Here is a 26,107-nt window from a genome sequence, read left to right on the forward strand (position 1 = left end):
TCCAATGATGAGTAGAACTAATTATGTATGCCCTTTTAAAACAAAACGTCTGGTTTGTCATCTGATATCCTGGATAATGATGTCATACACGAAATTATTTTATGTATTATTTATGTATATATGAGATTATTTATTGGTACAAATTTTCACCTCATGTATTTCCAGGGAGAAACGTATGGTGGTATGTAGGGTACAGGGCGCTATAGGGTGATTTTGAGTTAGCATCTAGCTTTCTTACACCAGTGGAACAAATATTTTTGGCATGTTTAGAAAAAATGCCCCCTATGCTTCCCACGAGGGGTCGAAGGTCATAATAGGGCCAAAATTTAATATTTGTTCTACCATGTTGTAATATACATCAAATTGTTCCTGTCATTGCTAGGAATAAAAGAGCCAATTGTCATATTGCACTAGAGTTATCGAGTAAATAAGGTCAAGTGTCAAATATCTCATGCACAGAAGCCAAATTTTAAAATGCACCGATTCAATCAAAATTTGTCTCAAATTATACTCCTCTCGGCAAACCAAATAGAAAAATAATTTATTTGAGAAATGTGAAATCTCAGAATCGGATGAAATCATGGGTCAAATGTTGTGCTTGAACATATTTCTATTGGACTTTGGCTGCATGAACTCTGAAGGGGGACATGACAATAAAAAAATGCAATAAATTTGTAAATTTGTAAATTAAGTATATGTTTGAGATTTCTTATGTTAAGGGGGGTAAATTGACCTTTGACCTTTTTATTCCCTGTGATAAGAGAAACATTTTGAAATACATTACAACATGATGGGACTATTTTGAAGTTTTGGCTCCACTGTGACCTTCGACCCCTCGTGGAAACCACAGGGGCATAGAAAAAAGCATGTGTCTAGTGTGGAATAAACGTTACTGAGCTGTACTTTACAAACATCTCAAAAATGGACATTAGCCATGACTGTGACTCTTTTGAAGTTACTTCAGTATAACCATGGTTACCTGAGGGTAACCCATTTAAATGTCTACTAAATATTACACTAATTGATTTTTTAATAAAGAAAAGAAAAAGAAAAGAAACTTATTACAATTGGTAAGCTACATATTAGTAACTATATGTTAGTTTAATTTAAAAATGAATGTATGAGAAAGTTGATGTAAAAGAATAACAGCAGAAACAGCTTACAATGCACGTATCGTAATTGTTGCACTACTAATGCAAGAGATCAGGATGTGGTACATATCATACCTATTATACTGTATTACCGATCATGTTGATAAGAAAATCATCCTCTGAGTTTGTGCATATGGTTGGTAATAATATATATGTAATATATTTATATTATATAACTATAATAATATTAAAATAATTGTGATGAGAGATGGAAGAAATATAATAAACTGCATGAAACACAAAAAGTATGATATTGTAATCGTGTGGTTTTTCCTCAGAATATGCTTTATACAAAGAGTCTGTAGTGCCAGGTTCAAATCCTGGTTAAGCATGAATCATTCCCTATCCAACTTGAGGAAAAGTATAAAATATACAATGATTGAAGCACGTCGCGAACACTTTCCAAGATAGTTTAAACAAAACTAAATAATCAGGGCCGGATATATTTTTCAGGGCTCTGCCTATCCTAATCTAGGACCCCCCCCCCCTGGCTCTCCGGATCCACGTGTTACAGCCCCGCCAGTTTCAAACAGGTTGCTGTCAAACCGGGGCCATTTTTAACATTATTTATACAGTGCTGTATTAATTTAGGCGATGTGTTATCCCAGTGACAGATTTGAGTTCGGTGTGTTATCTAACACCTAATCTGGGATAGATCTATTCAGATGAGCCGTTAGGACCGAGAGGTCGTCAATACTCCCAATTTACAAAAATAATCATTGCTCCGAAGGTTCGTTATTCCGAAGGGTCGTTATTCCGAAGGGTTGTTATTCTGAAGGGTCATTACTCCCAATTTAATCGTCAATCGGAAGCCTCGTTACCCGCGAAGGGTCATTACTCTTAATTTAAATCCAGGTTCGTAACGCCTTAAAATTCTGAGTATTGATTCTTCGGAATAACGAGCCTTATTGTAAATTCGAAGTAATGATCCTCCGGACGAACGGATCTCGCTTCAAATAATCTTAGTAAATGTCACTTCGGAATAACAAACCTTCGGAGTAATGACACTTCGAATATTTGAACGTTCGGATTAACTACCCTTCGGAATAACGAACCTTCTGAGTAATAACCCTTCGGAATATCGAACCATATTGTAAATTCGGAGTTTTGACCCTGTGGAATAACGAACTTTCACAATAACGACCATTCGGAATAACATTCCTTCGCAATAATGAACCTTACCGTTCAATTCGGAGTAACGAACCTTTGGAATAACGACCCTTCAGAATAACGAAGGTAACCATATATATGTCCATCGATTTTGAAGGAATTCCATTCCGTACATTACATTTGTACGTGCGGCAATAGAGGTTATTGTTCTGTTTATATTGGCGACCAATACCTTTACTTATACGCTAACGGTTAGCGTTTATTGCCGCACATTAAGTACGGAATGGAAATCCTTCGAAATCAATGGACATAATCTTTCCACGTACCACCACTCGAAACAGACGGGTACCACACGGTATGGTTATTCCTGGAAGTGGAGCAGGTTATATGTATTATCGTAATTTAATATTCTGCTCCAAAAATGTATCCTTACTCTTGGAAAAATGATCACAATTTCAAAACTGAACCATATTAGGGTAAATTTGTTTGTTTAATCTAATCCGACACATTTTGACAAGAAGCCATTCATTTGACAGATTTGACAGTTGTCATTAAATTGAGTAGTTAAGGGATCTGGAATGAGCGTTTTGGGCGTTTCGACAGTATTTTTTGTGAGACATGAGAGCACATCAGACATCGAATTGCATTCTGAATACGAAGAATGTCTTTCTGATATCAAATAATTTTCATTTTTTGAATTTCACGATATAATACAAATTTTATGACAAATTATTAAAATCTGATATTTTTCTCGAAGTAAATTTTATAAATCTAATGATATATTCTTAAAGTGTATGTAGCTGGGAGAAAAAAAAGACCTAATTTTTTTGGTGTTTTAGGAAAGAAATCGATATCTTCAATACGAAAGGTCAAAATTTTCAATTGATCGTCGGCTTTTTATTCAAAATTATTTGATATCAGAAGGACATTCTTCGTATTCAGAATGCAATTCGATATGTCTGATGTGCTCCAATGTCCCACAATAAATACACAATATACATTCAGTGGTCTGTGAGGCATTTTAGGCCAAGTTGAGGGTGCCAAGTTTGAATCAGCTGTTTGTATTGTAAATTTTGTAATTTTTTGGGAAAGTGATTAAATTCTCATTTTAAAGCGACACTGCTGGGTACAAGGATAAAACAAATCCATAGTTTCTTGTTGAAAACCTCTATAAAATTCCCTCCTCTGACCAGGAGTATTGTTTGACCAATATAATATGAAATTACTTAATTTTTTTCAAACCTGATTTTTTGTTACATTTGTTACATTTGTAATGTTTACACATGTTCCCAAGCACACCGAAATGGAATCAGCCAAAGTTGGTGTGTTGTGTTTGTATAGTTATAGGGCAACAAAGCAATTTTTTACCTAACGTCAGACATTAAATCCCCCATAGAACCCCACGTTAACTCTCTTCACGCGGGTGTCGACTGCAGACGACAAGTTTCAAAAAAAAATTTAAAAGTCAAAATTTCAGAAATATGAAATTTCATGACCATATTTGGAATCAGCATGAAAAATGCATTAAAATGAGTACAAACAAGCCTAGTATTGGTTCAGTGGTTCTTGAGATAGCTCTTAATATTTTGAGAAAATATTTCAAAACTTGAAACTTTTTCCGTTGAAGCGAAGGACTAGCACGCATAGCATTAAGCGGCCAAGATAGCCAGTGGGTTTCTGGAAGATTTAATTTGACGGATATCATTTAATATGGCTTAAAGTTATAAACGACAACGCCATATGTTTTTGGGTTTTCTTTAAAATGGTCTCAACAAAATTATTGTTCCCCTTAAGACCAATTAAGAATGGCTAGCACCATCTAGGATGATTCGTTACTACATCACACATTTGGTTATCATCAATAGAGTGATTGAGTTCTGATATCTACAGCCGATTCGAAATTAGCACCTTTGAATAGACCTAAAACACCGCTCAGATCTTGTATATCTAGGTACATGGTCCCTACAATACGTCAATGTTTTGGTCCCCTCATCGAGGTAGTTAAGGATAGAGCACCCTGCTTGCTTCCCGAACCGATGAATCGTCTGCTCAAGATTGCTTGTTGCCGGTTCGTTATAAATCAAACCCTGAATTGCCCGCTATGTAGTGGGCCATCCCACCTGAAATGTGAAATGATACAGGCTTTGCGGGAATTTTAAACTGTGTTATATCACCCTTGTGACAAAAGAATGCTGAAAGTTTACACAATGCGATACAATATAAGATTGATTTTGAAGCAGCCCTTTTCCACTCAACTGGGCCGTTACAACACTAGCTTGGTTCGGATATCCCCCAGTAATGGCGGAATGATATCTGACAATCACTTGGCTCGTCGGATTAGTGTACACATAGGCGTTACGTAATATTGACATCCCTGTGGTTGAAGATCCTACGTCATAGAAAAAACACGAAAGATGCGTAAAGGGTCTCTACCTGACGCCATAACTCACAAAAACATTTCATTGACATGCAACCAGCCAACGTATAAAAAGTGGTGACATGGGGTGTATGAATTTCAACTAGAATAGCTCGATACAGACTTACTGCATTTAGACACCGGGCAGAATTCCCATCGAGTGCCCGGATCTGTAGTGTAACACCAAGGCCCATTAGACGCTTTATCTGGATTACGACAATAGTTGTGTTCTCCAAGACCATCGTACGGATACCTTTCTGGTGTTTTGTTGTGTTTGTGGGGATATTGTGCCGTCCAGGATTGACATTCCACACTATCTATGGTTTGATTAACTGTACCACGATAATCACGGCCAATTACATCATAGTAGCAATCGGATGCTGCATGTAAAAACAATACAAAACAAAGTGTTAATGGCAATAGTTACCAATTCTGATGATAAAAGAACCTATATATATTAATTTGACACTTGCTGGGATTCAATTTCATTTGGCAGCCACTAGCCCAAACTTAAAAATGATCAAGATCATCCTAAAGTGAACAAGAAAAACCACCGGAAAAAATACTCGGCAAATGTCAAGTCATCAACATAATTTCAAACACCGACTACTGGGCAGCTTCCTTAATTGACAGATACGGGACAGATACGGGACAGATTTATATAAATATGTTGCACTAAACAAAATATTGTATCAACCTCTACTTATCAGTGCAACCAAATGTAATGTCCATTAGCTCTCCGATTGCATTATTACCAAGGGGAGCTAATGGAGATTTATTGAACTGAGTCCTCAAAATGGCTATTTCAGTTGAAATACACACCCCCTTTGACATGACCGTAATCTGCCATACACAGGGAGTGTGGATTTTATATGGGGTTGCCTGAATGGGTGGTATTGTGTATGGATTTCACCTGAAATACCTCAACACAGACTTACCATGCTTACTGCAGTTAGACACCGGGCAGTATTCCCATCGAGTTTCCGGATCTGTAGTGTAACACCAAGGCCCATTAGGCTCTTCGTCTGGATTACGACAATAGTTGTGTTCTCCAAGACCATCGTACGGATACTTTTCTGGTGTTTTGTTGTGATTGTGGGGATATAGTGCTGCCCAGGATTGACATTTCACACCATCTTTCGTTTGATGAACTGTACCAAGATAATCACGGCCAATTACATCATAGTAGCATTCGGATGCTGTATGTAAAAACAACACAAAACAAAATCTTAACGCCAATAGTTACAAATTCTAATGATAAAAAGAACCTATATGTCTTTTATTACGAGTGATTATGATTTTAGATACAAGATCCATTTATAATTTTTGGTTCAAATAGGATGGAATTTAAATATTTTTGCAATTGTCACAGTAAGCTGGTCCCGAAATCTGCTCGTCCGTCCCTAAATATTTACCTAGTTGGGGCGGGGGTTACACCCAATCTAGGTTTTGTTATGCTGTTAGTTTCTTCTTCGGTCCATATTGCTCAGACATGCATTGACCGACTTTGACCATTATTTATGGTTTTAAATGAGGAACAGCTTCAAGAATTAATTAACAGTAAAGACAGTGCTGCACCGCGGAGAAGTATTGAATCGGCCGTCGTGAACTTTCGGGAGTATTTTTAAAAAGTCAAAAGGAGAGAATACTGACTTCGAAGAGCGACGGGACGGGACACCATACAAGACAGGATCTTTGAAAAATCTGAGGAGGATTGACCTAAATATGCACTTACAAACCAAAGGTAAAGCAATTATAGATCTATGTACTGAGCTCCTTACCTGGGGGTAGGACCGATAATCAAAGATGACCATATAGTCCTGGCCCTGTCCTACAGACCCGTATACATTTTTCAAAGAGGAAAGTTTGAAAGTTGATTCGAGTTGGGTATGCATAGGTATTCCAAATTCTACTAGGTGGAAAATTCCAAACCAGGGCAAACTCTGTATATGGCCATTTTTCAAAATGGCCGCCAATGAACCAGGTAAAATGACAATAACTCTGAAACTACTTTACCTAGAGGGGTGATTGAGGTGTCTATCCCCACTAAATCAAGGCTGTCTGATTGAATGAAGGGGTTTTCATGGATGTCTGAGGTCCAGGACACCTGAAATCCAAGATGGCCGTCCGTAGCAACCATAATAATCATATTAGCCAGATGAAATGACAATAATTCGGAACCTACCTGACCTACAAGGGTCATTGAGGTGTCTATCCCCACTAAATCAAGGCTGGCTGAGTGAATGAAGGGGGTTTCATGGATGTCTGAGGTTTGGGACGCCTGAAATTGGGACGCCTGAAATTAGCCATGTAAAATGACAATAATTTGGAATCTGCCTGACCTACAAGGGTCATTGAGGTGTATATCCCCACTATATCAAGGCTGGCTGAGTGAATGAAGGGGGTTTCATGGATGCCTGAGGTCTAGGACACCTGAAATCCAAGATGGCCGCCCGTAGCAACCATAATCATCATATTAGCCAGATGAAATGACAATAATTCGGAATCCGCTTGACCTACAACGGTCATTGAGGTCTCTATACCTTCTAAATCAAGACTGTATAATTGAATGGAGAGGGTGTCGTGGTTGTCTGATGTCTAGGACACCCACGATCTAAGATGGCCGCCCATAGTAACCATATAATATTCACATTAAGTAACTATTTAATCTAGAAGAGCAATTAAGGATGTAACTTCGCTAAATCAAGGCTGTTTGATTAAATTAATGTGATAGCATGGTTTGCTGAAGTCGAAGTCACACTAAACCCAGATGGCAGTCATAGCAACCACTATAAACCAAATGAAATTGTCATCAATTAGAACCTATAAAAATCAAGGCTAGTTTCCATGGTTATATGAGGTCTTGGACACCTACACATGCATATTTCCACATTTATAACTCTTGTAAATGATTTGACTTGGGGTATAGGTACATGAAATGTTGCCCACTTAACCAATGTTACGTTATTGATTGTTAATATTGTTTGTTAATGTTACCGGTGAATAGAGATTGACAGATTTGAAAGAGGAAAAGGAAAGTACATCTCAGATCGATGGACTTAATCTCCTTATTCCCAAGCCTGATCATGCTCCTGCAGACCTTGAAAAATGTATCATTTGTCAAAAGAAGAGCAATAAATCACAGTCACTTCAGAGTGGTGAAACTGGTAGGAAACGTGTACGAAAGGTAACTGAACTCAAAGATGATGATGTTCACAAAAAGCTAAAGGTTCTTGGACCCGATGATACATTCAAGTACCATAACATGATTGCATGTTATGAAAGTTATATACAAATACACGAAACGTCCACATCCAACCAGAGGAACCTTATGTAGATGAGGGTCCTTCAGAGAGGCATTTAAGCAAATTGATACATTTTGTGATGGTCACGAATTGAAAGAATCACGCGCATGACGATGATGATGATGATGATGATAATGATGATGAGCAACATATCGCACAGTTAATGTAAATATATTTGGTTTGGCTGCTAGGCCCTGGATGGAGAATGACGGTGCTGCGCGTGGCTGACATGTGGTGGGCTTCAGGACCCTCATGGGGACTTTTGTGTATCTCTGTACCCGTTATAACATGCATTAGTGTTATGGTACTTGAATGTACAGTCAGGTGCAAGAACCTTTTGTAAACATCACCATCTTTGAGTTCAGCTACCCCTTGTACACGTTTCCTACCAGTTTCACCACTCTGAAGTGACTGGAGGAGCAGGGGCAGGCTTGGAAATAAGGAGATTAAGTCCCGTTATCTGAGATGTACTTTCTTGCTTTTTCTCTGTCGTGTCTGTCAATCTCTACTCACCTGTAACATAAACAAACACAAGTTAACAATCAATAACGTAACATTGGTTAAGTGGGGAAACATTTCATGTACCCTCCATTCAAATCATTTGCAAGAGTTATAACTGTGGAAATATGCATGTGGTTGCTAGGGTAGCCATATTGTATTTTAGGTGTCCAAGACCTCAGATAACCATGGAAACATTTTTACTCAATCAACTACCCTTGATTTTCTGAGGATAAACACATTAATCCAGCCTCTAGGTCACATAGATTGTAATTGATGACATTTCAATTGGTTAATAGTGGTTGCTATGGCTGCCATGGCTGCGATCAGGATTTGGTGTGACTTCAACTTCAGAAAACCATGCTATCACATTCATTTAATCAAACAGCCTTGATTACCTTAATTGCTCTTCCAGATCAAATAATTACTGAGATATTATCATTTCATGTTAATTCGTCGGCTGTATTCCATAGTGTCGTATAGTGATTTTTGGTCATTTTTTGGAAACTTGGCACATATGTTTTTAATGATGTTCTCTTTTATTTTTCTAAGTCTCATCAATCAAAACTAGCTAATTAATTAGTAATTAATTAATTAAATGTGGCGTATAGTTACAAAGTGAAATTTTGTGTTTTCTATAGTGGCGTATTGACCATACGCCACTTTTATACACATTTTATAATTATGAAATATCGGCAAAAATGAAAAATCAAATCAAATCAAATCAAATTTATTTATTTCCATATATACATATATATAAATTGTACATCAAAACAAACAGCAAACAAAAAAGACAATATGGAGGAGTTGACCGGAAGGCCAATGAGGCCTGAATAAGCCAACCCCTAAACAAAATTCGTTGCAAAAATAACAAGAACAAAAACACATGAGACTTAACATGCAAGGCCAAAAAGACAAGACGGACAGTGCCCAGAAAAAAATAAAAGAAAAAAAGTTATTCGTAAACTGAAATCATATTTCGTTTAAGCTGAGTACGAACAAGTTTAACGGATTTGCAAGTCTTTGCTTTTTTATTTATACTGTTCCAAAATGTGGGTCCAGTAGCTCGGATGGATTGATCAGAGAATGCTTTTTTATTATTTGCCAAGTTGAGATCATTTACATGTCTTGTCTGGTAGCCGTGTATGTCAGAGCGCTTTATAAAATAACTATTAAATATATCAAGCAAATCATTCATAGAATATCTGTACATAAATACGCCCAGTTCGAGTGAGTACATATCTTTTACAGTTAGTATTTTATAGTTTGCAAATAAGGGTCCTGAATGACTTCTGTAATGACTATTTGACACTGTTCTAATTGCCCACTTTTGTAATTTAACAAGTTTATCAAGATAAGTTTTACAGGTACTTCCCCAAATAAGTATTCCATAGTTGAGGTAAGGCATTACTAGAGTACAATATAGAGTGTGTAAAATACGTCCTGGAACATAGTGTTTTAATTTGTTCATGACACCAATATTTCGTGCTAGTGTTTTGGAAACACAATCAACATGATGTTTCCAAGTGAGGCATTCGTCTATTATGATACCTAAGAATTTGGTTTGTTTCACTCTGTCCAAACTTGTATCATCTAAAATAATATTTAAATCTGACTGCACTTTAACTGATGTCATATGGGGCGTTCCTAATATCATGTAATTAGTTTTGCTAGCATTTACTGATAATTTGTTTGCTTTGAACCAATTGCTAACTACTTTCAATTCTTTATTTATAAAATCTATTTGACTCTCAATATTTTCATGCGAGTAAAGAATAGTGGTGTCATCAGCAAATAAAATAAAATCTAAAACTTTTGTGGTATTTGTTATATCATTTACATAAAGTATAAATAACAGTGGACCTAATATAGATCCCTGTGGGACACCGCAAATAATATTTTTGAGTCCTAATTCACAGGCATTGTGAGATACATATTGTTTTCTATTTTTTAAAGGAGGATTTCGTGATCCTAGCATCCTCTTTTTATGACATGTTTCAGTACATATCCACGAAAAAAGCCTATTCCCAAAATTTCGGTTGATTCCGATTTTGCGTTTGCGAGTTATGCATGATTATGTGTATTACACTGCTCCATAGTCAATGCGTTGTAATTTCGTTCTGGTGCACCAGAACGAAATTCAAATTTCACGATATCTTAGCTAAACGAATTAATCTGCAAGAGATATTTTGTACATAAACATTATGTAGCCAGAGGTTTCCAGCGATATAAGAATCTCAACTTTTAGTTTGGAGGATGAGGCTGTAGATCACGAAATGCCCCTTTAAGAGGAACTATCTGTTATTTTTGAGAATAGAGTTGCCACGGTCAAAAATAGATTTTCTTTATACTTTCATATTTGATGCACCTTGACCTCAAACTAACACACATGGGATAAATTTGGGAAAAATATCCCCGTTGCCATGGTAACAGGCAAATTTCAATTTTAGGCCTATTTTCACAATTTTTGCATTTTTCAGCAGTCAAATTGTCAAATTTTGAAGCCAGTGTTACTAATATACACAATATATATATACTGTTTTTTCTTTATAAGGTATGAATAGGTCAAACCTTAGATGCCGCAATGAAAGTATAAAAATAATCACCAGGTGTCAGGGTGGGTTATACCATTTATTTGAAATAGGGGTGTTTTTCAATTTTTTCAAAGTATGAAAATATACCAACTTTGTATAGCTCATAAACCATATGGTAGTGTTCCAATTTCAACATCGACCACAGCATGTTGAGATGATATATTGGTCTTATGAAAAAGTTACATTTGAGCTTGGGGAAAACACATCTGTATATACAGTGTTGCCAGACATTTTCCTATTTTTCGAAATTCTACACAAATCTCACCTTAAGTTAAATGATGTGAAAATGAACCATCATCCTTTCAAGGAACATTTATTAGAAAGAGAGTTTTTATTCATATCAAATTAGTTATAATGGTCAGTGTTGTTTTAAACCACATGGGTGTTGCCATAATTGGGGTTTAATTGTGATTTGTGGATATTTTCAACTTTTTACAAGTCATAAAAATACCAAAATGCATTTCTATAATAAAGAAAGAAACATCGACCTCGTCATATTGAGATGATATATTGGCCTTATGATAATGTTATTTTGATCTGGGGGGCGGGGTAAGACATCAGTTTATACAGTGTTGCCAGATAAACCACATGGGTGTTGCCATAACTGGGGTTTAATTGTGAGGTGTGGATATTTTCAACTTTTTACAAGTCATAAAAATACCAAAATGCATTTCTATAATAAAGAAAAAAAAACATCGACCTCGTCATGTTGAGATGATACATTGGCCTTATGAAAAGTTATTTTGATCTGGGGGTAAAACGTCAGTTTATACAGTGTTGCCAGATATTTTCCTATTTTTTTTAAACTTCAACACAAGTCTCGCCCTAAGTTAAAAGATATGAAAATGAAACTTCACCTTCATACGGAACATATCTTTTTATAGAAAGAAAGTTAATTTCATATTCAATTTGATCATCTGGGATGGTCAGTGTTATTCTAAGCCATCTGGGTGTTGCCATAGCTGGCGTTTAATATGACAATTTAGATATTTCCAGCTTTTTACAAGTCTTAAACATAGTACACATCCTTAAAATTATTGTGGAATGAACGCAATATTAAGGTTAAAATTACCCTAAGAACACTTAGTATGTGTATTAAATATTTCCTTCTATACAGTATTGCCAGTTATTATCACATATATTCAAAATTCAACGTATGTCTCACTTTAGGATTTATATTGTTTAAGGGGGTACTACACCCCTGGCCAATTTTGTGCTTATTTTGTCATTTTTCTCAAAGTAAGATATGTATATTATAGGGGCAAGGACTGCAACTACTGTACAGAAAAATTCAGCAACTCAAAGCAAGTAGTTATTGAGTTATTGATCAAATATTGGTTTTCCCTCATTTTTGACTGTAACTCCACAATCGTTGTCCGTGCTGAAATTAAATTTCCAGTGCAGAAGTTGTAGTCCTTGCCCCTATAATATACATATCTTACTTGTCCCCAATATGCTATAATTTTTAAGAAAATGCAAAAATAGGCCCAAAATTGTGCAGGGGTGTAGTACCCCCTTAAATCGCTGCCATGAATAAACCACATGGATGATGCCACTATAAATGGAGTTAATAGTGAAAGTTATAGCTATAGTATTCCACTTTTTCACAAAAAACACCCAAAAAGCACACAAATTTGTCCTAATTTGGCGCTTTTATGGGCACTTTTGCCTTAATGCACCCAATTTGGCGTATTGTCTCCACTGCAAACCCAGCAAAATTGCTAAGGTACCCTCAAAACCGTGGCACATCCCCGTATACGTTTAACCAGGGAGAACCCCCTCCGGGGTCATGTCATAGGTATACTGTGCCGAGTAGTCCTCTTTTTCTACTTGAAACGGATATTTCCTCAGACAACTCTTATCAACATTTGGTGATTTTTTATTTTGCTTTAACCCTGCAAGTATCTGCAAAAGTGTTCATATAAATCTCCTTCAGTCTTGAAAGCTTAATTTTAGTTAGCTGCTTCCTTTTTACAAGCTCATACAAATTCATGTCATCAATGAATCAATGCTTGAATGATAGAGAATTAGCAACAATATCATGCAACATTTCAATGGTCATTTCTTCTTCAGCATGACTTTAAATGTCATACTTTCGACTCTCCTGCAAGCTCCTCTCGGGACATTAATTTGTCTGGCTGTGAAAAGGTTCTGTGCATTATTGTTTTTGACTAGTCTCATATCTTTCGAAACATTTGCTGGATCTATATAGTTTTTTGAACATTTCTTCCCCATATCTTTTTTGCAAGGATACTTGGGATGTGTGCTTTAATAATATGGGGTAGGCGTAATTTAAACATTATCTTATACTCTTATATGCATCTTTTGCAATGTAACAATCTTATGTTATTTTAATTTATTTTAGCCTAGCTAGTATGTGTATATTGGTAAAAAATTATGGCTTTTATGTATATTTTAAAGTATACATGTTTGATGTTTTCTGTGTTGTATTTTAAGGGTTGGTCACCCACCTTTGCACAGTATTTTTGTCGGACCTGAGAGCACATCAGACATACCAAATTGCATTTTGAATACGAGGAATGTCCTTCTGATATCAAATAATTTTGATTTTTTTTAAATTCGCGATACAATACAAATTTTAGGGTAAATTATGTATATTGATTTTTTTAAATTTTTTTGACATATTACAGTCCTCAAAGTTAACTTAATAAATCTAATGATGTGTATTTAAAGTGTATGTAGCCGGGATGAAAAGCCGACCACTAATCAATTAATTAATGTTAATTGAAAAATTTGACCTTCATAGTGAAGATGTAGATTTTTTCCCAAAAGACCTACATTTTTAGGTGTTTTGGTGAAAAAATCTATATCTTCAATACGAAAGGTCAAATTTTCATATGGACGGCTTTTCATTCCAGCTACATACACTTTAAGTACATATCACTAGATTTATACAATTTACTTTTTGAGATCTGTTAAATTTAAAAATATCAATTTTTAATCATTTGCCATAAAATTTGTATTATATCGCAAATTTCAATATATGTCTGATGTGCTCTCAGGTCCACAAAAATATGCGAAAACGTCGCTATTTGAACCCTTATGACTCACATCTCACTATTAAACCCTAATTATGGCAACACCCATGTGGTTTGGAACAACACTGACCATTTATACAACTGATCAAATTTAATATGAAAGTAAATTTCATTTAATAAACTTTCCTTGTGAAGGTGAAGTTTCATTTTCACATCATTTAACTTATGGTGAGACTTATGTTTTCCCCAAGCTTAAGTGTAAATTTTCCATAAGACCAAATATGTATCATTTCAACATGGTGAAGTTGATGTTTTACTTTCACATATTTTTTAAGGAATGCATACCATGGTATTTTGGTATTTTTAAAACTTGTAAAAAGTTCAAAATATCCACACCTCGCTATTTAACCCTAATTATGGCAACACCCATGTGGTTTGGAACAACATTGACCATTTATACAACTGATCAAATTTAATATGAAAGTACATTTCTTTCTAATAAACTTTCATTTTCAACCTAAGGTGAAACTAGTGCTGAATTTCGAAAAAATAGGAAAATATCTGGCAACACTGTATAAACAGATGTTTTTCCCCAAGCGCAAATGTAAATTTTTCATAAAACCAATGTATCATCTCAACATGATGAGGTCGATGATTCATTTTCACATCTTTATTTTAGGAATGCATGCCATTGTATTTTGGCATTTTTAAGACTGAAAAATAGCTGAAAAAGCTGGAAAAAAAGCTCAACATACGTTGAATTTTGAACATATGTGGCAATACTGTATAGAAGGAAATATTTTCCGAACTCAAATTTAAAATTTAAATTCACATACTAAGTGTTAATTTTGCGTTCATTCCACAATAATTTTTAGGATGTGTACTATTTTTAAGACTTGTAAAAAGCTGGAAATATCTACATTGTCATATTAAGCGCCAGCTATGGCAACACCCATATGGCTTAGAATAACACTGACCATCCCAGATGATCAAATTGAATATGAAATTAACTTTCTTTCTAAAAAGATGTTCCGTATGAAGGTGAAGTTTCATTTTCATATCTTTTTAACTTAGGGCGAGACTTGTGTTGAATTTTGAAAAAGTAGGAAAATATCTGGCAAAACTGTATAAACTGATGCCTTCCCCCCCCCGATCAAAATAACTTTTTCATAAGGACAATGTATCATCTCAACATGACGAGGTTGATGTTTCTTTCTTTATTACAGAAATGCATTATGGTATTTTTATGACTTGTATGTAAAAAGTTGAAAATATCCACAAATCACAATTAAACCCCAATTATGGCAACACCCATGTGGTTTAGAACAACACTGACCATTATGACTGATCAAATTTGATATGAATAATAACTCTCTTTCTAATAAATGTTCCTTGAAAGGATGATGTTTCATTTTCACATCATTTAATTTAAGGTGAGATTTGTGTTGAATTTTGAAAAATAGGAAAATGTCTGGCAACACTGTATATACAGATGTGTTTTCCCAAGCTCAAATGTAACTTTTTCATAAGACCAATGTATCATCTCAACATGCTGTGGTCGATGTTGAAATCGGAGCACTACCATATGGTTTATGAGCTATACAAAGTTGGTATATTTTCATACTTTGAAAAAATTAAAAAACACCCCTATTTCAAATAAATGGTATAACCCACCCTGACATCTGGTGATTATTTTTATACTTTCAATGCGGCATCTAAGGTTTGACCTATTCATACCTTATAAAGAAAATAGTATATATATATTGTGTATATTAGTAACACTGGCTTCAAAACTTGATAAATTGACTGCTGAAAAGTGCAAAATTGTGAAAATAGGCCTAAAATGAAAATTTGGCTGTTACCATGGCAACGGGGATATTTTTCCCAAATTTATTTCATGTGTGTTTGTTTCAGGTCAAGGTGCATCAAATATGAAAGTTTAAAGGAAATCCATTTTTTGACCGTGGCAAACATTTAAAAAAAATTCTCCAAAATAACAGATAATGCCTCTTAAGTAGCTTTTAAACCATTCTAGTACAATAACACGAAATCCATAATGCTCTAATTTATATAGGAGTATATTATGGTCAATAGTATCAAAGGCCTTTGATGAATCTAGAAAAATACCAATCGTGGAATTGTTTGTTTCCACTGCAGTACTGATTTTGTCAACCAATTGGATTATAGCCATAGAAGTTGGGTGATTTGGTCATTAAGAATTTTATGATCATTAATGTAGTCAATGCATTTATCAAAAACAAGTCTTTCAAGAATTTTGGAGAAGCATGGCAGCAGAGAAACCGGACGATAATTTGGGAATCTCAGCGTCTTGCTTCTTGCTACTTTTAGACTTTCAGGTACAATCCCAGATGATATTGATAAATTAAATATTTCGGTAAGAGGTTTAACAATCTCTAGAAACCCATTTTATTATACAATTACCACTGTTATCATTACCAGCACTTTTATTTTGATTGAACTTATCAGTAATTATCAAATATCTGCCTCTACAATTGGCTTCATATACATATTACTACTCGTGGGACCTTTAAGGTAATCAAAATAGTGTTTGCCTGTCTTTTGTATACTTGATGCAAGCTTGGGACCAATGTTTACAAAAAAATCATTGAATTGGTTTGAAATGTCTTCAGGATTGGTATAACTATTTTAACATTCATCTCTAAATTTATTTTGACAGGTTTGTTTTTTACCACGACCAATAATATTGTTTATTATTTTCCATGTTTGTTTCATATTATTTTTGCTGTGTTCAAATTTTCTTTGCTTTACGAAGTAATGTATTTCACTTGTTTTTATATAAGATTCATTTGGCTTGGTGAGTGAAGATATTGTTTGTACAGCTGATTTTTCTTATTGGTGCTTTTTAATAAACCATTTGTAATCCATGGCGATAATGGATCCTTCTTCTTATTACTAGTACATTTCTTTAGTGGAATACATTCGCTATATATTGTATCAAACGTCTTAATAAATTTTTTATAATCAACATCGGCATTGTTGTTATCAAGAACCTCTTGCCATTTAACATCTGATAGTTTCTGTTTAAATTGTAAAACATTGTCCTTAGTATGATTTATTTTGTAAGTTTCCTGATGTTTACTGTTATTGGCAGATGGATAGATTAGATTGTGATGAGTTGTTAATATAGTTGGTAAGTGGTCACTTATGTCAGTAATTAAAATTGTAGAATTAATAATGTTTTCGTCGTTTGTTAAGCTATTGTCAATAATTGTAGCAGTCGATTCTGTAATTCTTGTTGGTTTATAAATTGTAGGTGTTAAAGAGTATGAATAAATCAGTTCAAGGTAATCATGGGTAGGACTATGATTATCGACTTTGAGGAGATCAATATTAAAGTCACCTATAACATAGAATTGTTTTTCCTCTGAATTAAGAGTCTTAAAGATAGGATCAATATCTTTTATAAAATCGTCAATTGATGTATGGGCTCTATATACAACTCCAACCACAATATTTTTTGTATTTTTGCTTTCAATTTCAATAAAGCATGATTCATAATTTGAGTTAGCATGACACAAATCCTTCCTTAGTTTATACTTTAGTTTTTCCGACACATACAGACATACTCCCCCCCCTTTCCCTTTCAATTCTATTTGTGTATTCAATATTATACCCTGAAAGCTTATAGTAATCATTTGGTTTGTCATTTAGATGAGTTTCTGATATTCCTATAACATCAAATTCATAATTTGTTGTTTTTAAGCATTCATTGAAGCTTTTGAAATTTTTTGATATGCTTCTAATATTGACAATTAAAATATAAAATTTTCCGACTTTTTGAGTTGAGTCTAAATTGAATTGTTCAGGTGTGAGATATGTGCATTTATGAATATCATCATTATCGCTAACTAAATCACTGTAACATTTATCAGAAGAATTCAAATGAAATCTCAAGGGATTAAAAATCATATCATCATATTTCTTAAAATTTGCATCCGTTATGTTAAACTGTGGCGCATCATTTAAATCACTTACTTCATCATCTACAGAATCACTTGAAGTGTCACAATTAACACTGGTATTACAACATTGTACAAGGTAAACAAATCCATTCCTTAGGATTAAAGCATTTCAATTCTTTTGCTTTTAGCTTCGTGCATTTTTTGTGCACATAACCGTTACATATTTTACATAGTATATTTTTATGACATTCATTTACAGTTTTTGAGCACATAACACACAAATCATTTGTTTTTCCAGACATGACATAAAACAAATATGAAACATAAGATATTAAAAACCAACAAAAATTATAATTGGTATGAATAAATCAACCGTTTCCTTGTTCATGAAATATTTAACAGTTAAATGTTGCAATAGGCAAAGTACAAAGTACAAAGTACTATAAGGCCAACGACCCGGCAGCAAGGTTACAAGGATATCAATTATCGACTACTGAGCCACAGCAATCAAAGCTACATTTTAAATAATCGATTGTTTTTGTAATACCTTGAATACTGTTTGTTACAATTTCCTCGTAGTATTTAAAAAAAGCATTAGGGTATAGGTGTTTACATACTATGATTGTAACTAATATTTGCAAGATTGGTAAAGGCTGTGAAGTAGCCATGACTGCAGGGGCTCAATAGAAGATGGTATAGAATTTATAACGCCACCATACATTATACATGTAGACGAATTTAGTGGAAACATACATTATAAAAAAATTTTAACATTGCAAATTACAAGATACAAGATCATTCCAGCTTATAACTTTCTACCCAGCAGGGAATTTTCTTCTCATTATTTAATGTAATCTTTTGACATTTTGATATTTTTACAAATTATGATTATTTACAATATATACATAGTCATTTTATAAAGTTCTGTATTGAGAGAGAGAGAGTCACTTTCTAGGTGCCAGACCCTCAGTTTAGATCTTGTTGAGCTGTGCTTGATCTGTTACAGTTACCGTTCTTGATTTTCCATTTATAGCTGCTACCAAGGCTGTCACTCTCCCGTCCCATGTCCACACCGCCTTCACACGGTGACACTGCTCAACAAGCGCTTGCGCTCTTTTCAGAAGATGTTGTGTGAAAGGGGTGAGTAGATCATGAACCGCGATTTTTGTTCCTTTCAAGTTTGTCCTGTTCATAATGATTCACATTGTACCAACTGAATTTCACCAATATTGCTCGTGCCTTTCCGGTGCTTGGTTTTCCAATCCGATGAGATCTGTCCAGATCAAGTTCACTCAAAGGCACTTGCATTTTCTCGTTGGCTATTTTGATGATTGATGCATCTGTGTTTTCTTTCTCTTCTTCAGGCACGCCAGTTACCAGAACGCAATTTCTGCGAGTTTATTGCTGCAGATCTTCCACGGCTTTGGATCTTGGGTATAGCTTGTTTGTTAGGTCTTGCCTTAACATTGCGTCTTTCTCACGTTCATGCTCAAGTTTTTCTTGTTTAGAAAAGAGGTCGTGGTTTTCACCTCTCAATTTGTCCAAACCCTTACGTGCCGCACCGCATGCAGCACGTGTGCAGTATGTAGCGTGCGGATGCGTATATTTGGAACGAGGCACGCATGCAGGGAAGCGTGCAGATGCTTGCTGCATGCATGCAGCAAAAATGCGTGCAGGTCATGAGCGTGCGCAGTTTGCATGCAGCATGCAAATCCATTAGCGTGCACTGCATGCGTGCAGCACATACTAGCCATATATATAATGCGATATAAAATCATGAAAAAAAATCAAAAATAGTTGCTAACAGTGTATACTGTCCTTACATTTAGTCTTTCATTACCTGGCTATCTGTTTTACAATGAACCAAAATTGCATAGCTTAATTTTATAAAATTCACTTATCTAACTTTATCTACCTGAATTTGAACCAGGGACCTTCTGCATGGGAGTCTGATGCTTTACCATTTGAGCTATTGGGGTGTACACCTTTGATGAAGTGTTTTAAGTTAATATAAGCAATATTTTGATGACTAAACTGGCCAAAGTGCATCATTTTATGAATATTGATCAAATTTACTGTAAATATTGATAACATTCACTATAAAAATGTTTAATTTTGTTTAGATTTTTTGCAGTGCCAACTGTTGTGGCATACCAACGTTGGCTCAATGTTGCAATGCCAACTATCATAAAAGGAATGGCATTCCAACATTGGACCAATGATGCAATGCCTACTATCGAAATAGGAATGGAATTCCAACATTGGCCCAATGTTGCAATGTCAACTTTCGAAACAGGAATGGCATTCCAACATTGGCCCAATGTTGCAATGCCAACTATCGAAACAGGAATGGCATTCCAACATATCGGCCCAATGTTTCAATGCCAACTATCGAAACAGAAACATTTGGCATACCAACATTGGCCCAAAGTTGAAATGCCAACTATCGAAACAGGAAATTACTTGCTCTCCTCTCTACACCTGCCAAGAATTGCTTGCCCCCCCCTGTTGGCCTGCCAAAATTGCTTGCCCCCCCTTGGTCTGCCAAAAATCTTGGTCTGAAGGTTTTTAAAAATACTTTTAAGTATTTTAACTTAAAATACTTTTTTTTAAATACTTAGAAAATTTTGGTCTGAAGGCTAACTTATTTATTCATTGTAAACATATTTTCACTACTAGTTCATTGCCAAATTGTGACTTGATGTCAGTTGTGTAAAGGTGAATTAGTCATTGAAAATCCTGCATGCATGGCTTGCATGCAGGATTTTACCTTTGTGGCTTCTGTAAACCCTGTATGCGTGCAGCATTCTGACTTTGTGATCTAAAAACCCTGCATGCTGCAGCATTCGATCCAGCTTGTGATCTGAAAATCCTGCATGCGTGCAGCAATATGCGTGCAGCATGCAAGATGCGTGCAAGATGCACGCAATTTGCGTGCAGTCCTACAGTCTGCACACAAATGTAGTCTGCACGTACTTTGCGTGCAGATTGGTAGTGTGCACGCAGGTTCTGCAAGCAAATTGTGTGCGCGGTGGATATTAGCGTGTGATGCCTGCATGCACACAGCTGGTTCGCACGCATGAACACGCTACCAGCATGCCGTGCATGCATGCTGCACACATCTGCATGTGTGCTGCACACTGCCGCACGCGTGCTGCATGCTGTCGCACACATTTTTTATTGCTTGCATTTTCGTAAGGGAATCCTCCTTTAAGTCGTCCACCTCAGTCCTGAGTGCCTTCACGTCACTTATTAGGGTCTTTGTACTGCCTCCTGTATTAAGTCCTTCAAGAACAGTTGAAACTTCTCGTTAAGCATAATCTCATTAACAAAGGCATTTGATGTTGTGCTGGTGCCAGATGATGCGGCACTCTCTTCCAAACCCTCCATCATGTTGAAATTGTAAAGTGTGGATGAGATGAAATCAAATCTGTTCTTGATATTAACTATAAACTGTTCCGCAAATCTATCGGCTGTAGTAGTAGATAAATGTCCCCGTGCGCAGCCGGGCAGTTGGCCTTAACTAATCGCCTCTAACTGTTCAATCAATTTTGCATTATGTTGTGTATCGATGCAATGAATAAGTACGTCCGTACTTGTCAAAAATCAATCAGTTTACGCCCTAGACATCAGACAACCGTGACACCCTCTTCATTCAAAAACATTGTAATTCATAGTGGCGTACACGTATCGGACCTATACCTAAGGTTAACGTTAGGTTAGGGTATTGCGTTTTGCATGTTTTCCATAGTGACGTATAGTTTTGTGCTTTCAGTCTGCCAGCAATATTATGTATTTATTTCTTTTGAAAAATATATAACAATAAAATCTATTTAGCTTACTACAGAAATTTCACATCATTAACAAAATATAATAATTGTCTGAATTTACACAACTCGATCTTAAATTGGCATTTCTTCAAACCCGATTTTCTCGAACAGCCGACGAATTATCATATCATGTTAATATGAATATCATATGGTAGCTATAGGCGGCCATCTGTACGCCCTAGACATCAGACAACCATGACACCCTCTTCATTCAATTAGACAGTCTTGATTTAGTAGGGATATAGACCTCAATAACCCTTGTAGGTCAAGCAGATTCCGAATTATTGTCATTTCATCTGGCTAATATGATGAGCATGGTTGCTACGGGCGGTCATCTTGGATTTCAGGTGTCCTAGACCTCAGACATCCATGAAACCCCCTTCATTCACTCCGCCCACCTTGATTTAGTGGGGATTGACACCTCAATGACCCTTGTAGGTCAGGAAGATTCCGAATTATTGTCATTTCACCTGGCTAATATGATGATTTATGGTTGCTATGGGCGGCCATCTTGGATTTCAGGTGTCCCATACCTCAGACATCCATGAAACCCCCTTCGTTCACTCAGCCAGTCTTGATTTAGTGGGGATAGACATCTCAACGACCCTTGTAGGTCAGGTAGATTCCGAATTGTTGTCATTTCATCTGGCTAATATGATTATTATGGTTGCTACGGGCGGCCATCTTGGATTTCAGGTGTTCTGGACCTCAGACATCCATGAAACCCCCTTCATTCAATCAGACAGCCTTGATTTAGTGGGGATAGACACCTCAATCACCCCTCTAGGTCAAGTAGTTTCAGAGTTATTGTCATTTTACCTGGTTCATAAGTACATTTTGGAGGCCATTTTGAAAAATGGCCATATACAGAGTTTGCCCGGGTTTGGAATTTTTCACCTAGTAGAATTTGGAAGACCTATGCATACCCTACTCGAATCAACTTTCAAACTTTCCTCTTTGAAAAATGTATACGGGTCTGTAGGACAGGGCCTGGACTAATAGGGGGTCTTGCAGAAGTCATCTTGATGATTAACCCTAGAACTGCTAAGAGTACTGAGACATATTTTGCAACATGGACTACGAAGGGGAGGTGGGTTGTTGCAACCCACCCCCTAATTTTCATTTATAAACGTCATACACACTTTTAATTGGCACTAATGTATAGCTATGGGTCTCTTCTATCCAGTGATTCCGAAATAAGTACAACCATTCCCTACATGTCGCTATGACTTCATAATGTGAGCGCCCTCTTGTAAAATTGGGAAATTCTTGCTACGTAGAAACGTATAGGCAATATTGATCTTTGCTAAATATTCTACGAACGTCCATATTTAGTAAATGCTCTCCTAAATATAAAAGGAAATGACTATTTTTAAGCAACAAACAAGTTAAACAACAATATCTCTTTTTTACAAAAAGGGAAATTAAAATCACCCGATTTTAATGTATAAAACCTTATGATTTGCCTCATCTACCCCCAACCCCTAGTTAAAACAACTGACACAAATCTAAGGTATGGTATGATTTATGTTTCTGGACCATGAAGTCTATTTATTTATGGTTTGGAGATTTTCTCATTTTTAAAAACATTATATAATGTTCGAAAAACACATTTTTTTTTATATATTCATATCTTGATTAAATAGGATCATAAATGTAACCTACCTGTTGGTATATTGGTAACTACGGGACTTGGTTTTGTGATCAATGAAGTTTGGGCGAGCATCAGAATCACCAACTGTAAATAAAGCGTTTGAGAAATACCGGTGGTTAAGGAGTAATCAGTACAAACCCAAGATATATTCGAAGCAGTACAATAAACCGATAAACCAACAAATAACCATGCAGGGTATAATTATATTGCGAGCAGGAAAATGTGCATATTTAAACATTTCCGTACTGTTATCCCAAGCCTTTTAGAGCGTTACATTTACAAGGCGCCCCGTGAATGTGTGGCAAAATTCGCTTGCCCCACCCCTCGGCTTCCCAAAAATGGCTTGCCTCCCTCCTTTCGGCTGGCCACAAAATTCTTGGCAAACTCCGCCCTGCAATTTTACCCTCCCACCAGACCCTTAGGTATATAATAAGGACTACTACATGCATATCATGTCTTTATTTTCAAAATGATAGTTTTTCGCGGGGAAAATTAGTCACGTTGCATGAATCGCATGACCACCGTACAAACCTGTCAATTTCAACGGCCACCGTGCGTTACTCCATGCGTTTGTATCTTAGATGCCAATCGCAAACTCTTTTTATACGGCCGATCTCACACGCATTTCAATTGACAATCTGTACGTTTGAATAGTTTGCGCTATGTAGAATGTTTCGCTATCTTGATAACACATCAAAATAGTTCTATATTTTGATCTTGACAATTGTCGTGGGACCTGGTTAAGAAAGTACCATAGATAATTAAACCTCACCGTTTTCTGAGTTCTAGCAACAAGACAAACATTTGAGATAATATTCATCAAAATCAGAGCAAATTTCAAAAACAGACATTTGATGTCACAATTTTATTCTTTTGGCCATAACTCCATAATCCGTGGGTCATATATAGGTAAAAGTATATACTTATTGCCAGAGGATCACGATGATGTGAGTTTGGAAAAATTTGAGTAAAGTTCAAAGACCTTTTCCCACTTAATGGGGCTACTGTTAAAATTCCTCAATAGCTTTGACGAATAAGCACTATAATTAAGTACTGGGCTTATATATACCTACGCCAAATTTCACAGCTTGAAGATGATTTGCACGATTGTAGTGCATTTGAACTGAAACCTCTTACACTACGTTGCACACACGTTTATTCCATACGTGCAGAATCTCTAATACTGGCTAAATAATCAACTTCCCTCCGGCACTGGAGAGGGATTTTGAATAGATAGACGGGCGTATGATAATGTCGTTTGGAAATCGCACCTCTCGAATACACACAAAAATACATTTCTCACCGCAATATTCACGTCGATTTAAATATTGGTCGAGTTCAGCCTTGTTCCAGTTATGCTGCATAGTGAATGGACCCGGATCATCTACAAACTACAGGTCACCATCTTTATCAAATTTCACAGCTTGAAGATGATTTGCACGATTGTAGTGCATTTGAACTGAAACTTCTTACACTACGTTGCACACACGTTTATTCCATACGTGCAGAATCTCTAATACTGGCTAAATAATCAACTTCCCTCCGGCACAGGAGAGGGATTTTGAATAGATAGACGGGCGTATGATAATGTCGTTTGGAAATCGCACCTCTCGAATACACACACAAATACATTTCTCACCGCAATATTCACGTCGATTTAAATATTGGTCGAGTTCAGCCTTGTTCCAGTTATGCTGCATAGTGAATGGACTCGGATCGTCAACGAACCACAGGTCACCATCTTTATACTCATCCTTCTTTTTACACATTTGGTCAAAATCAGGTGTAACAACGCGATGACAAAAGCATATCTCGTTGTACGGAAGAGACCATCTCAAAGTACCACCCCTTGCTGGATCTGGTCTTCTTCTCAGAATGCAAAAATGACTGCGCACTACAACTAAATGACCTGTTTTGAGAATGACACACACAAAAGGTAAATGTTCGGGGTTGTATTGCGCTATTCCAGTTGAAATATTGGATGAGCTTAAAAATAAAAGATAAGTCTGTAGAATAACATACTTTTTCGAGGATATGTCGACAAAATAGTAAATAAAAATGACGTATTAGAAAGGCTTTCTAGTTCAATTTAAGACAATTGGCCTTCTTGCAGAGCGCCACCGAACAAGCGACAAGGAAAACCTTTGACGTGGCCAGGACCGGGGGCCAGGGGTCAATGTAAATGTTTCAGGACAAGATAATACCGATCATGACGCACTACAGTACTCTTCAGAATTTTGGAAATAAATTGAAAACTGCTTTTGATCTCGAGTCATAATATCTAAATTTACTTAATATCAGAGCTTCATATCTCTTTTTTCTTTAATCCACGGCTTTCGGCTTAACACTAGCATACTATGTTAGCATATCTATCCTACTAACATAACTGCAAAAAACTGAAATCTTGATCATTTTCACGATTTTTTAAGGCTAAGTTTACAAAATCTGTCCTCAAATTTGATGCACGTAGCCTCATTGAAAATTATCATATGATAAAAATTCACAGTGCTCTAAAAATTCTAATTTTAATAATCGTTTCATTCTAAGCCAAAGGGAAACATTTGTTGCTAGTGTTTGAAGTTTTTACTACATTCAACCACCATTTC

The 26,107-nt window shown here is 35.9% G+C and overlaps 1 protein-coding gene across 1 annotated transcript; it reads right to left on the minus strand.

The window, feature by feature from the left end:
• Positions 1–2,533: 2,533 nt before the first annotated feature.
• LOC140167397 (plasminogen-like) lies at positions 2,534–25,270 on the minus strand. Its single transcript, XM_072190704.1, has 4 exons — positions 25,141–25,270; positions 5,616–5,876; positions 4,806–5,057; positions 2,534–2,628 (listed from the first exon to the last, which is right to left on the minus strand). Exons 1-4 carry the CDS (start codon positions 25,268–25,270, stop codon positions 2,534–2,536), a joined length of 738 nt encoding a protein of 245 aa, XP_072046805.1.
• Positions 25,271–26,107: the final 837 nt, after the last annotated feature.

The sequence above is a fragment of the Amphiura filiformis genome, chromosome 13 (genome assembly GCF_039555335.1).
Source record: "Amphiura filiformis chromosome 13, Afil_fr2py, whole genome shotgun sequence".
Classification (NCBI taxonomy): Eukaryota; Metazoa; Echinodermata; class Ophiuroidea; order Amphilepidida; family Amphiuridae; genus Amphiura; species Amphiura filiformis.

Bases quoted from the DNA above. Each gene is read 5' to 3' on its own strand.
- LOC140167397 (XM_072190704.1), bottom strand. From the start codon at position 25,270: ATGTGTAAAAAGAAGGATGAGTATAAAGATGGTGACCTGTGGTTCGTT. The intron at 5,877-25,140 runs GTGAGAAATGTA...TTTTACATACAG, and splicing joins AAATCGACGTGAATATTGCG to CATCCGAATGCTACTATGAT. The intron at 2,629-4,805 runs GTAAGTCTGTAT...CTCCACTTCCAG, and splicing joins CTGCCCGGTGTCTAAATGCA to GAATAACCATACCGTGTGGT.